At 47.9% G+C, this 14018-nt stretch overlaps 4 protein-coding genes across 4 annotated transcripts; all 4 read right to left on the reverse strand.

The window, feature by feature from the left end:
* Window positions 1-267: 267 nt before the first annotated feature.
* Window positions 268-2365, reverse strand: N7447_004604 (uncharacterized protein; the record flags this gene model as incomplete). Its single annotated transcript, XM_057228879.1, has 5 exons — window positions 268-977; window positions 1028-1182; window positions 1234-1825; window positions 1889-2023; window positions 2080-2365. The coding sequence occupies 5 exons, from the start codon at window positions 2363-2365 to the stop codon at window positions 268-270; spliced, it is 1878 nt and encodes a 625-aa protein (XP_057088220.1).
* Window positions 2366-4619: 2254 nt separating this feature from the next.
* On the reverse strand, window positions 4620-4892 carry N7447_004605 (uncharacterized protein; the record flags this gene model as incomplete). The annotated part of the gene is made up of 1 exon (XM_057228880.1): window positions 4620-4892. The coding sequence occupies one exon, from the start codon at window positions 4890-4892 to the stop codon at window positions 4620-4622; it is 273 nt and encodes a 90-aa protein (XP_057088221.1).
* Window positions 4893-5611: 719 nt separating this feature from the next.
* Window positions 5612-8476, reverse strand: N7447_004606 (uncharacterized protein; the record flags this gene model as incomplete). The annotated part of the gene is made up of 2 exons (XM_057228881.1): window positions 5612-7591; window positions 7658-8476. 2 exons carry the CDS (start codon window positions 8474-8476, stop codon window positions 5612-5614), a joined length of 2799 nt encoding a protein of 932 aa, XP_057088222.1.
* Window positions 8477-11128: 2652 nt separating this feature from the next.
* N7447_004607 (putative alpha-amylase) lies at window positions 11129-13417 on the reverse strand (the record flags this gene model as incomplete). Its single annotated transcript, XM_057228882.1, has 9 exons — window positions 11129-11809; window positions 11861-12101; window positions 12156-12302; window positions 12350-12512; window positions 12557-12785; window positions 12837-12945; window positions 12997-13112; window positions 13164-13202; window positions 13259-13417. The coding sequence occupies 9 exons, from the start codon at window positions 13415-13417 to the stop codon at window positions 11129-11131; spliced, it is 1884 nt and encodes a 627-aa protein (XP_057088223.1).
* Between the last annotated feature and the right edge of the window lie 601 nt (window positions 13418-14018).

The following is a 14018-nucleotide window of genomic DNA, read 5'->3' on the forward strand; positions in this document are numbered from 1 at the left end:
ATAGTTGAAGGTTGACGTGAGGTGAAGCAGCAGTATTTGAGAGGAGAAGGGATAGGAGCAAGAAGAGAAGTAACCAAGTTCGCGAGGCGCAGGGACATAATCAATTATGACTGGTTCAATTGGCTATACTACTTTGGGCTGTACAGCCTACGAAAGAAAATAAATTGATGAAAATGAAATATCATTTCAATGGGTATCCATGGTCTTAAAGCCCAGCTTTTAGCTAATCATGCCAAGATATTAACCCTAAACCATCCATATGTACCATTACTTCATCCTGACATATCTCGTGCGATACTCTTTACTTCCGCTCCTCATCCACTTGCGCCCGGGGGTGAATTCACTGTCTGGCAACATGTTCATGGCATCCTCCTGTGCATCCAACTTGTAGTTGGTGGCCCAGAAGCCAATACCACCGATGAAGGCGAGGATAGCAACCACCGTGTAGTTCCAAACCAAGAGGGGATCATCCGCCAGACCAATGAAAGCCTGACCAATGGCAGATGAGAAGGCGGTCATCAAGAGGGACACAGCCTGCACGAGAGATCGCATGTTCTTGGGGGCCTTGGTGTAGGCATACTCCAAGGAAGTCACGGAGGCAAAGATCTCGGAAATACCACCCATGATATAGGTCAGGGCTTGGACCCAGACGGAGATATTGGTGTGCTCGTGCTTCACCTCGAGACAGAAGTTGGCCTCTTTCCCGCAGGGTCCCATCTCGTAGATGTAGTGTTGGGTGACGGCGGCAACGACCATACTGAGGGCGGCCATCATGAAACCGGCCGTGATACGCTTCAAGGGGGTGAAATGGAAACCCATCTTGCGAATACCAGGGTAGACAAACTGATCAAAGATGGGAATGAAGATGATCAGGGAAATGGGGTTGAGGTTGTTGATGACATCGTTGGGGACACCTCCAAGCTTCATGGTGGCAGCTTGAGATGTCAAGTTGTTCAACATCTGGTTGTAGGCGAGCCCTAAAAAATGATCAGCATATGCAAATTCAGGAGGAGTTTTGGTCACGTACAGTAAAGAGGGTACCACAAGAACACTCTGCAGGCCATCAGTCCACGTCGAACTTCATCAACCCAGGCATCATCAAAGTCCATCCACACGGGCTTGCTGGCTCCGAGGTAGCTGGGCTTCACGACGGCCCAAATATCGGTGTCAGAGGACTTGAACCTATACAAAAGGTTAGGCAGGTGTAACAATCGGGGACCGGGTATAGCTTACCACCGCACGGGGTTCAGGGACCAGTGGCCCTTCATCGCTAACATCCACAGCTTGAAACCCTTGGCGTAGATTGATCCACTGGGAGGAGCGAGAACGTACTGCTTCTTGCAAAGGAGCAATACTATAGGGCACAAACAGAACATGGCAGTGGGGAGAAGGTAAGAGAGCCAGAAACCAACATATCGCTCGGCGTAGACCATGGCGATCTGACCGATGAAAGAACCGGTGTTGACCATCATGTAGAAGTACATGTAGATACGGGAAACAGTGGCAGACGGGTCCACGATGACACGCTCACCGGACTCCAGGGTCATGACATAGGGCTTGTCATCACGATATTGTTCTGCGATCAGGGGGGAGATATTGGCCTTGAAACCACCGGTTCCAATACCCATGATAATGAGACCAAGCGAGAAGCATCCGATGGCACCGTTGGGGTTTTGAATAACTTGGGGAATGGCGGAAACGATAAGAATGATGTGTCCAACGAGTGCGCAGGCAATAGCGGACATGATGGTACGGTAACGACCCCAGTATTGATCGGCAACCATGGCACCGAAGAGGGGCATGATGTAGGACCAGAACGAGTTGACTTTGCGTAAGTTAACCAGATTAGCCAAATGAACTGAACCCTCGAGAGAACCACATCACTTACACAATGTCAATCCGGTGGAGGCCTGTTGGCCCATACCCAGAGCTCCGGGGGAGTCGTTGCTCCAGTCAGAGAGACCTGGCACCAGGGCACCGGTGGAGGATCCATCGGGCAAAGGTCGCTGAATGAAATTGACGACTATAATTCATATGGTTAGCCGACCTATATCCTCCCAAAGATGTGATAGTCCTTACAAACAGCAGTGGTACCGTAGTACGAGAAACGCTCGCACAGTTCCACAAAGGCAACACTGTATGCAGCGATGGGCAGCTTGCCGGCAACACGGCGCAGATTGGCTAGTTCATCGGCGGTAGGAGTGGCCTTCTCCATAGAATTATCGATTGACACATCTCGCAGGGGAGGGGCATTGTCGATGGTCATCTCATCAACTACAGGGGCCTTCTCATCCACACCGATATCGTGTGCAATTGCCCTTGATTTGGCAATCTCAGCCACATCGACCGGGTCGCTGGCATTCATGGTGGCAGTTCTTGGGGGGGATCCAAAAGATATGGGAGATGAAACACACAAGAAGAGAAAAAAAAAAAGAAAGTCGTGGGACAGCGAGATGAAGCAATTATATGGACATCGCGTGATTTAGCGTAACGATTTACCTGGACCTTCTTACTTCACTCCCACTTGAGAAATCCCGGGGCATTATCTGCATTAGGACGTGGCGGACGGCGCGTGGCAAAAACCGTCAATAGCCGGGAAACTAAAATAAAAGACCCTGCATCTAGTACTTTCCTAGATTAAGCCTGTGGACTTGGCTCCAATGGGTTGAACTTCGGCATCATCCGGTTTCACCAATTCCTGATAAGAGAAAAGAATGGAAAAAGATTGAGAGATATCCGGAATGCTAATCAATGCCAAGACTTTCATCATCCAATCAATCAGCTGTTGTGGGCTTAGACCCCCCCCAGCTTTGGTGGTATAGGGACCCACTTAGCGTCTACTTTAGCGTGCACTGGCGCACCTTGGCGTAACTTGACACGGCTAGGCCCGACTATCTCCCCGCGCCATGCCGCTTGGCTGGTAGGTTCCATTGTAACCCTGTCTGCTTGGCTACCTCCTTGACCCTATCACAGTCAAGAAAAGAAATAACCGAGGTGAGATAGCTGGTATCTCTCATATTACTATCTCCCACACATGGTCTTGGTCCAATGACAGATGCTTGAACCCCCCTTGACGGCAAATATGCGGGACCCTCCACTGATTAGGCTCAAGGTCAAAATTATCATCCCCCCTGGGGAAGTGAGACATATTGTGATTGGACTATGAGGCCCATGTGATGTTGCCATATTACCAATTACCCGAGTCCTTTACACAATCACTTCATTGGCACTGTCTTGGTCCGTCGGGGTCCCGGAATCGGCCTCGTATAAACTCATGACTGTTAAACTTGACTACCGACTTATTGGGAGTTATCGGGTTTCGCCCCCTTGGCCTCACGCGATTAGGCCTCGAGATCTTACTGTGTACTTTCAGACACTTTCGAGGGGTGTTCTGTCACCCTGCTGGTAGCAATCATTTCGAGTTTTGTCAATATCCCGTTTACCATCCCCTCCGTCTTTGCTGCGATCGGCCGGGTGATCGCCACTCACCACATCCACCGTGTGTGCATCGGTGGGTTACCACCTGGTGGAGTGATACTGTTGCACATCGTGCTTGATTCCTAAACTAACACGTTCATCGAGATCGCTAGCTCTTTGCCCACGGCGCCATCAAACTCATCCCTGTCGGTTGGGGCCAGATTCAAGACCTAGCCCCCATACTTTGCAGTTGACCGTATCCTTGCGCACCCCCTTGACTTTTTGATTGGACGATAAAATCTACAGGTCGAACGTCTGAACTGCAAGTACCGAGGAGTTGGCTTGGCTTGCCTTGTTTTGAGTGGCGATCCGATCGCGTGACTACATAGTGCACTGTCAAATTATATTGGCCTGTACGAAACAAGGTACTAACCCTGTCATTCAGGGTGTTTTGTATGCCTTGCTCACCCCGCTTTATCGCGTTCGAGTTTCCCCGTTGCCAAGGGTCGGAATTTATACATTCACATGCGGCGTAAAAGGTAATTCGATAGACAACTCTTGATGTACCTCAATCTACCTCAGTTTTTCCATTCTGATGATTTTCAATGTAATCCGTCTCAATGCCTCCTAGGCCTTTGTTTTCAACCAACAAGCTCTCAAAGCCAAAGGTTGAGTTAATCCACCCCGTCGATATGGGGCCACTTGTCATGCGAGAGCTCCTGACGTCCCCTCTACAATCCCAGCCCTCGACATGCTTTCGGCATCTTTGGTGCTGTCTCGAATCACCTGAGAGGTATTGCTAGTCGGCACATCATCCCACCTTCCTACTGAGATCTCTACCCCGATTGCACCTTTTGGTTCGCAACGACGGTCCCTTCCCGACCTTCCTTGCATATCGGTCCAGCTTCCTTCTAGCAAGGAGGGTAAAGTCGGATCAGGCTCTTGGTCAGATTGACCTAGCTTGACGAAGATTTCCAGTCCAATCACACCCGGATCGTACTGATCACTTCGGCATTAATAAATTCTTGGGAGAAATCTAGATCAACCTACCCCATCCCAGCCCAGATGTCATCCCGATCGCACCGACAGGTCCTGCCGAAAATCCTTTGGAAGAGAGGCGAATCTTATTCTCTTTGAGATTGAACTTGCAGATTTTCCTTGAATCCGGATCAATCTGATCAAGATTCCGACCCAGCCTAGTCTCATCCCAGATCGCCTCGACGATATTGAGACTTCTTAGGAGGCCAGGTCAACATAATCAAAGTTTCAGTCTCTCCCACCAACCGTGCCAACAGCCAGGGCGCAGAGAACTTGCTACCCTGATCCCATTCCGATCGTGTCGACCAGCACTTGCCCAGTTCACTTCTTAGAATAGAATCTGATTGTGTATCCGCGTTGGGTCCACTGGAGACTTCATGGACCGCCTGTTGGATACGGATGACGTAAATGAAAGGAGAGAAATGAGACATCCCCATGTGAGAAGGGAGGGGATTTGCAATGGCCCATTTTCATGGTGGGAATCGGATAAATTGCCCACATCCAGCAGGAGCTTGGAGTGTTTTGTATAATGATATATGCTAAAATAGTGTAAAATCAAGTTTTGGTCAAGTTGAATCATATCCCACTCTGACATTTACCATATATGTCATGATTGCAGTATAGTGTATATGAGACACCAGGGGGCAAACTCACGAGACGAGTTGAGCTGCATATAGTACTTCCGGAAATCGGTGTCACCACCTTTCATTGTTTCTCGAACCCTAGTGCCAAGAAAGGATAGACTACCTATTGATAGGCAATGAACATCCTCGGTTTCTAGGCATTGTACCGTAAAACAACGTTACCCGATTATTTTATTAGCCTTGCCTGGTTCACTGCTGAAACTGAAGACAAGGGTACTAGACCCAGCGGGGCATTTTTTGAGGCGCGTGGGGTGAAACGCGATATACAGCAACTAGTTTTGCTAACTGACTGGCGTATAGCTTAAGTACGACTGAGAGGACGGGTACCTCTGTTCTACACCCCTTATGGATTGCATGTGCTATATTTTGTTGGACAAAAAGCTATCTAACGTGATAGGAGCGGTGCGTGTTTCGTAGCTCTCTCTTCATATGGCCGTAATTGGATCCCCATGAATACCACTGAATTTACAGGTCGTCCAGCTGAAATATGGCCAAGGAGATAGCTCATGCCTTTAACAATTGCCTGTGACCATGTAGTGAATCCATCCGAAAAATCGTCCTCCTTGGTTCTGTGATTCTAGTTTCGCCTGTTGCATTTTGTGGTCCAAATTTACCATCTGGTTCGATGTGAATACCTTGTTGAGCAATTCTCGGGCTGGTGCTTGTCTCCTTTCAATAGTGACTTGAGTCTTATATCGCGCGGTTGTCCCCAGGTAAGTCTCCATTGTTGGGAAGCGCACCACATGATCTAAGTTCGCATTGTGTTGGACTAACAAGCCGGCGACCTCGAAATATGGATTTTGGTCTTCTGGCAAATGCTTGCATCGTTCGTAACAAAACAAGACAAATAACTCCCACGGTGTTTGGCCGCCATAGGTGTAGATGTGCTCATTTGGATCAGCTCCGCGGACAAGCAGCGCAGTCACAAGGTCTGCATCGATACCTGCGTATTCTCGCTCATGGTTGTAAGGAAGGTCGCTCGGCGTGACTCTGGTAGGCCGAAGGGCATAGTCTAGTAACGGGCGACCATTCTTCTTCAACCAGGATGGGTTGAGATCTAGGACATGCTCGACATATCGTCGTAAGCGGGCCTGCACCGCAAGCGCGATATAGGAGCACTGGCCTCGTTCAATCCATTGAACATATCTGGTGTTGGTGGGCGAATCCCGTCCATTGGTCCAGTGATTGTGTTCTGCTGCCGAATAGTTCGACATGACATCATCAATCTCGTCCAGAATAGGGAACTGGGAACCCGCTTGATCTAATAGCTCCAGCTCACAAGCATAGTACAGAATTTCATCGACCAAGCCAAACAATCCATTTGAAGCCTGTCGAAAGGTTTCAATTGGATAGGTTTTTAGCATGGCGAGGAGCATCCTGCAGAGTGTTTTCTTGCCATTAAAACTCTCTGGAACGAACCTTTGTAACATGGTGTGGTGATTATCCCGAAGGAAATCTCGTGCAGACCTATGAATGAAGTCCACAGTTGTTTTGAAAAATGCATCTTCAGAGTTATCCTTATGAATAATCAAAAGATCTCCACATCGGTTCTGAAGTCGTGGTCGCCAGTCCTCGCACACAACAGAAAGCTCATCGACGGTGATTCCTTCCAATTGAAGATCGAGGGCGTAGTCCTCATATCTTGAATCTCTCTCCAAAAACTTCATTGCATATAATGGGAATGGCCTAACCGAATCCACGGCGATGAGAAAGATACGAGCGGTATCTTGCCGGAAGAACGGATCAATCCGTTCCATTATGCGAGAAAAATACTTATTTAACTCTTGGGGCAGGCTATTGAGACGGGCCTCTAATGTGCTATACGTTTCTCTGGCAGTAATGTCCCTCATGAGATCTCGGACAACCAGAAAAACCCAGAGCCAAACCCCGTTCGCTCTCCGGGAAATCTCAGAAACAAGATTGTGGCAGCGAAGATCAGTTGCCGCCAGTGCTTTGAATATATCATTCTCAACGAGCATTGCCTCGACGTAGTTCTCCATGTCCTGTCCAGTGAAGTCCTGTAGAACAAACATCCGTCCCGAATTGCTAAGCTCTTTTTCAAAAGCTACCCAGGGCCGACTGGACGCGCAAATTTTGACACTTGCTGATCGAGCGAGTTCCTTTAAGACGCAAACGATCTCAAAGTCATTTCCATCGTACTCGTCAAGACCGTCAATAAAGAAGCAAAATCTAGCCGATGATGTAGTGTCAGCTAGGAGAGAAAATGCTTCCATCAATTCGGTGATATCCCACGGCTCTGATCCCTCGTGGCTATGACAAACCTTGGGAACCAGGCATGGCTCAGCTCTTAGGATCTGATAAAGTATGCTCTGCAAGAGACCAAGTTGGGACTTTTGCATATCCACACCTGCATTCCAAAAGTAAAAGCTGGCAATGAACAGCTTTTGTTCTCCAGCCCAGCAACTCAATGCGTCTCTGGTCTTATCATGATCGGATATAAACTTCATGAGTGTGGATTTCCCGCTGCCCGCCTGAAACCAGTATTAGGAACAGTCTTGCCTCAAGCATGGTCTGGTGTAAGGACCGATTATTCTTACCAGTCCGTTCACCCAATATATTCCCCCCTGCTCTTCCAGCCATCGCCCAAAAGTTGTTTTGGAATGATCGAAAACCCAATCTAGTGTTTTGAAATGTGCAGTATTGATCTGGTCATGTCGTCGTTTCATAGCCTTGAAGGTCAAGCTTTGAATGACCATTTTCCGGTGACTTTGCGCTCTCCCTTCGTCCAATAGGGATAAAAGGTTTGAACAAAGATCACTCAAGGTCATGTCATATCTGCCATCCGTCCCCCCACACGAGGATGAAGCGAGAACGAGGGAGGTTTGAAAGCCATTCAAGTTGCTGGAAACAGGAGACTTAGCGTCTTCTTTTTCGTGGCGGAGGCTGTCCAATATTAACGTGATGCTTGAGCGCTGGTCTTGCCGTGCTGCACGTGCGACCCTCTCTCGGAGCTGATTCTCCACTAAACTCAGTCGCGCCCGCAGGCTTAAGATCTCTCTCCGTCGCATATAATGTGTCATCGACACTCGGAAACTTTCTAATATACGATGCGTTGCGTCTGCTCGCAACGACAATGGTCTTAGCTGCATTAACAAGGTATCTGCCAGCGAGTCGCACTGCTCGGCAAGGGCTCGAATCGCAAGGTCATCCTTTGATAGAGGCTGCTCGGTTTGACTCGTGAGATCCTGGTTCAGATTTTTGATATCCTCCACAACCAACTGGAGCTCCGCCACTTCCTGGCTTACTCCTTGAGTGGATTCATGAATCTCTTTGGCGCCTTGGATCAGTCGGAACCCAATATCAAGAAACTGAGCGATCGAGGCTGCCAAACCAACGATAGATAGAGGGTCGGGCATTGGGTTCTTTGACTGACTGATTGCAAGTGTATATTGACCTTCGTGTCATCAACAGGTAAGGGGGTTTCCCCCGCAGAGGGCCGTGCAGGGAGGCTGATGTTCACGTGAATTACGCGCTGAAGATGGTTGCTCGAAGGCGATTTGACAGAGCAGACGGGTTGAAGGGAGTATAGGAATACCACGATACCACGCACATTACTGACTAGTAAAGCCCTATCAATCCCCTGTTCCTAGTAAAATGTGTGGTGTTACTAGTTGTCAATTTCCCCCTCATGTCGAGTCGATTACCTAATTTCGAAGGCCAATGTTAGCTTAGGTAGTAAACACGGTGTGTAATATCGCCCGCCCTGTTTGGCCCAGCTGGCAAGCTGTCATGAAATAGGCTTCTGGTTGATACTTATCTATTTATCTATAGTACACCATGCGACTAACTTCTGTTCTGGAACACCCTGTCGAGTTCAACTTTGAAGGCAATGAGTATCGACCACTGCTCGGGGAGAATCTTAGTAGCTCAGTTCCATGGTCTGAAGACCACCGCTGGTGGGTACGCCTGCCGGCACAGAATTTGCTTACGCTACAAACGATTGTCCGAAACTTAGTCCATACGCTCTGGAAGGACTACACCTGGACACTCCTTATACTCTTGCCGCTTGCGCTGCTAGCAAGTTCACAAAATTGGGGAGTTAAATGGGTGTTTGCGCTCAACCTTTTTGCGCTGTTAGCTCTCGAGACAAGATTTATTTCCACTGCGGAGTGGCTTTGGCTATTTTCTGGCTCCACGGTGACAAATATTCTCACTGAAGTTCTACCAAATATCTTTCCCTTTTTAGTAAGTACTGTTGAATGACGGCCTGAGAGGACACAGGCTAATCAATCACCAGATAGGAATAACTGGTATTCTTTATCACGAGAATAGACTTATTGAATCATTCATTGTCGGTAGCTTGATAGCCGACCTGCTCGTGGTGAGTGACCAGCCTAGGATGTTCGGTAGCATTGACTGATATTTGATTTGTTTAGGGTGCAGGACTTAGCTTTCTCATTGGGGGCCTTTCGCATGGCGAACAAAGAATAGATGCCAGGGGTGTAAAGAATGTGTCTGCACTCACTCTGTTCACTGCATTCCCCTTTATCGTGCACATCTCTGTTAGCATGACAAATCAAGAACCGTACCATAGCATCCTCAGCATACTGGCTGCTGTGGAGGCCGGCGTGCTGTTGCTCTTCTATGTAATGTGGCTTTGTTTTAGGTACAAAACCCATGTCCTCCTCTTTCAGGGGCGGAGGGACCTCGACACTAGTCCAGCCATCGGTAGCGGGCTCAGGTCTTCCAGTCCCGGTTCCGATATATCAGAGGAGGGAATGTTTCAACTTCCCTCTCGTTCATGGCATCTCTTGTGGCTGGCTTATTGTCATGTTTGCGGTTGCGGTACAATGCTCCGTAAACCTGATTCAACATGTCCCAGAATTAGTGCAACTCACTTCCTTGTCGCGGCCTTTTATTGGGGCTGTGCTTCTGCCAGTCATAACCAGTCTATCCAACTGTGCCAAAACATGCCTGATCGCAAAGACCAACAGGGTGGAACTGGTTCTGCATTTGACCGTTGAGACGGCCCTTGCAATGGTCCTTCTCATTCTTCCTGGTCTGACCTTTGCAAGCATGATACTTGGTCATGGCCCACTACTCAACCTCAACGTCTTTCAAAATGTATCATTGTTTATCAGTGTTTTGTCGACTGCATTTTTGATCAAAGATGGAGTTTTTCACTATATGAAAGGCTGCATGGCCCTGGCACTGTATGTTACGGTACCTATGTTTAAGATGGCCGAAGATCTTGGACTAATGTCATTTTAGATACCTCATCATCATATTGGGGTTGTATGTGTATCCCAGTGACATCGTGGGGGTGACAATGCATCAGGTAAGACAATTCTGTTGCTGATTTTGTAACACTGAAACGTGGTGTTAATCACAGTCCGTGCAGTCTGGTTCCGAGTAAGCGCCCAGATTGCCACTGGGACGACGCATCATAGGAGGAAGATGATCGGTGGTCAAGCCCGCATAATCAGCCCTGTCTATTTTTGAATGGGTTGCAATACAATTCTATGGAAGATTCTGGCAACCATTGATTACGCATACAATTACGGGACAAGAGGCTCAGAGACTACGCATAAGTCGTAACACCCTTAGCCACACACTTAAATATTACATATGTCTGTCGGAATATCCGTCCATGATTAGCCAGGAAGCCATTATACCATGCCTATCATGTATGAAATTTACCTTTTGACTAGATACTTTCCCATAAAATTCTATATTAGATTTTCAACAGGTGCTTCACCTACTTTAAGCGCCTTATACCATGACTTGGTGAGCGGTTTGATAGTTTTGCCGGGTAATTCTCGTCAGGATACCTATGACTTTATGATGGCGGATCTTACTGCGTGCCATATTTGAGTGGGAGTGCGACTTTTCACGGATTAACTTTGCATGAATTACGTGTCATGAAATATAACTTAGCTAGCACAACCTTTTGGGATTTGGTCTGCAGGGCTGTAGTCATAGGAAATAGGTAGCTACCAATGATATTTGCAAATTTCAGACGTGAATCCATCTCCAAGCAGAACTTGTCAAGATCACCAATTCCCAGTTCATTTCCAGCTAGCCGTCACGGTGGCTGTACTTCCAGTACATCCAGTTGGCACTGTATATGACCGATTAGGATCGCTTTCCCATGTCAAAGCTCCGTTTGTCTTCTTGATGAATTTATACTGGAAGGTTGTTCCGACGGGGAGTGTAATAGTCGCCTGCCACAAGGGATTGGAAGAAGTGTAGCTGTCTGCAGACAGTGCGACGGCTTTACTCGTGTCCCAGGTGCCCAGTTGACTGATTGAGCCTGAAATGTAGATATCCTGGCCAAGAGAAGTAGTCACAAGCTCCTTGAATAAGACCGGGAGGGCAGTGGCTTGGGTGCAACCCCCCGCTGTAGTGGTTATCGTAGCGGTCTGAGTCGCTGTGGTGGGTGTGGTGGCCGTGGTAATGGGGACAGTTGAGCCACATAGCCCGCTGTTGCTCAAGGAGGATGCGAGAATAAACACCCGTGGTAATCCAGATGCCATTGGCACTGCAATTTTGCTGCTGGAATCCACTGTTACAGATGTGCAGGTGTACAGCTCCATTAGCTTGGTGCCGGATGAATACCCGCTCCCACCCAAATACAATGTGTAGGAAGATCCAGATGACCCGGCATTGGAAAGGACCGTGATGACGGGTGAACTGCCCGATCCCTTCTTCATGGCTATTGTATGACTGTCTTGATAGAAGGCGACATTCTTATGACTGGTTAGTTTTTTTTACACCAGCATGGGTTTGAAAATACGTACCTTGCTCGTGATATAACTAGAATCTGCTGCGACGGCCGCTTTACGAATCTTGTTTGTAGTCGCAATATGTTGGTATAACTCTGCTGTGGTAGAGTATTTTGACAGCCAGATAGCCTCGCGATTGGCTGGGTCATTTCCTCCAGCATAGTGTTGTTCCTGGCCGGAATACACGATGGGAATACCATCAGATAAAAAGAGGAACGAGAGCACATTCTTGGCCTGTGAGTAGTCGCTTGTGTAGCTATGATGAAGGCAGTTAGTGTCGGATAGCCCTAAGAACTTTAGATTGCCTCACCTTGGGAAACGTGGGTTGTCGTGATTTTCAATGAAGTTGCCCAGTAGGGTAGAATCTGCGCAAGCGGATGACATAGTGCCGATCATATTATACAAATCGCTAATGCTGCCGCTGGTAGTTTGGAACGCACGCAGCAATGGGTAATACCTGGACGGTTAGTTTTTCTCTGGGAAACCGGATGGCAGTCATCTCACATTGGATAATTCAAAACACCATCCATGTAGTTCTGATAATCGCAGGTGTACGCTGGATCCCCATCAAAGATCTCTCCGACACTGTAGACGCCTGCTGCGCTGTTAAAGTCAGGCCAGAAAGACTTCTGGACATGCTTTACGGTATCGATACGCAATCCATCAACTGACAAAGTTAGATTGGCCTTTAGCATAACTCATTTGACTTACTAGAGTACTTGGACACTAAACCAGAAATCCAATTGTTCCAGAGGGTCTTCACTGAGCTCTGGGTTGTATCAAGATCTGGCAACGAGACAATGGTGTCGCCAAGCCAACAATTCTCGACATTGGACTGGTCATTGTAGTTACTGATCGAGCAGTAGGAGTGGAAGTAAGATGCAGAGTTGAATGGGGTGAAAACACTGTAATCCACATTATTTCCAGCCCCAGCGTAGCCCTATTGTGTTGTTAGAAAGGCCCCCATACTATATCATTCAAGATAACACACCATATGGTTTGCCACGACATCAACCATGAGATACATGCCCCGAGCATGTAGTGCCTTGGAGAGTGCCAAGAGATCATCGGACGTGCCATGATTTGGATTAACATTGTATCTAGTGAAGCCTTTGAGCAGTATTCTAGGATCAATGGTTGAAGAACCTTACATATCTTGCTGCCAGTACCCATGGTAGGACGAGCCATCGCCAGTGTTTTGCGAGAGCTGTTTTGTCACCGGAGTAATCCAAATAGCAGTAAAGCCCATTCCCTGGATATAATCCAACTGAAAGTCAAGTTAGTATAGGAAATGCGAAGGGAGAGATTTGATGCAAACCTGGTTGATAATTCCCTGCCAAGTGCCACCACAGTAAATCTAACACGCATGATTAGTCTATAGATTGAGACTCGAGGACAAAACAGCATGCATACTCTGTCGTTAGTGTTACAGTTAGCAGTGACCGAATTATCGCTGCGTCCGAAGCGATCCGTCAGCAGGAAATAGATCGATTGACTGCGCCATTCGGCAGGACTCAGACCCATCACCGCCTGCCATAGCAGCATGGTTGCTGTGAATATAAGTTTCTTCATGTTTGCACCACGAGTAAGATGTGATGTGATGTTGAGGTTTGGGCTCTCAGAGAGACCAACAGGGGCAGCAGTCAGACCCAATTTATATCTTTGACTTGTGTGCTAGGCATTATAGTCAGGCCATCCATGCCAAATACGAGACGGACTTTTGCTGACAGCAATATACACTCATGAATAAGCCTTGCGTAGTCCCAGTCCAATCGGTTAAATGCAAAAGACACAAAAGTTCCAAATTGCTTCAAGTCCGCTCCTCCGGGCCGAGATGTAGAGTGATTGTGCTGAGGGGAAAGTGAGATTACTTCGGAAAGTTAGGTAGTTTCGAAGTTGCAAGATACTAGCGGTACTTAGGCTTCTGCACCAGGCTTGAAGAAGTCCATATCTCCGGATCTTAGCCCACCTGCGGGATTCTTTAAGACTCCACATCTTCGGGACATCATCAAAGTCAAGAAATGTCGCATCAAATTCACGTGGATGGCATTCCTCACCAAAGCGCTAGCTCCTAGGTAGGTATAGCGTGCTGGCGGCGGCGCTAATCCAACCGGCTGGTTGGTGGCCACCACCCCGGATTATCCGCTGAAGATGACAGGGGGCGGAGATTCAG

This window comes from Penicillium robsamsonii (assembly GCF_028829455.1).
Source record: "Penicillium robsamsonii strain IBT 29466 chromosome Unknown utg000002l_segment0_segment0, whole genome shotgun sequence".
Classification (NCBI taxonomy): domain Eukaryota; kingdom Fungi; phylum Ascomycota; class Eurotiomycetes; order Eurotiales; family Aspergillaceae; genus Penicillium; species Penicillium robsamsonii.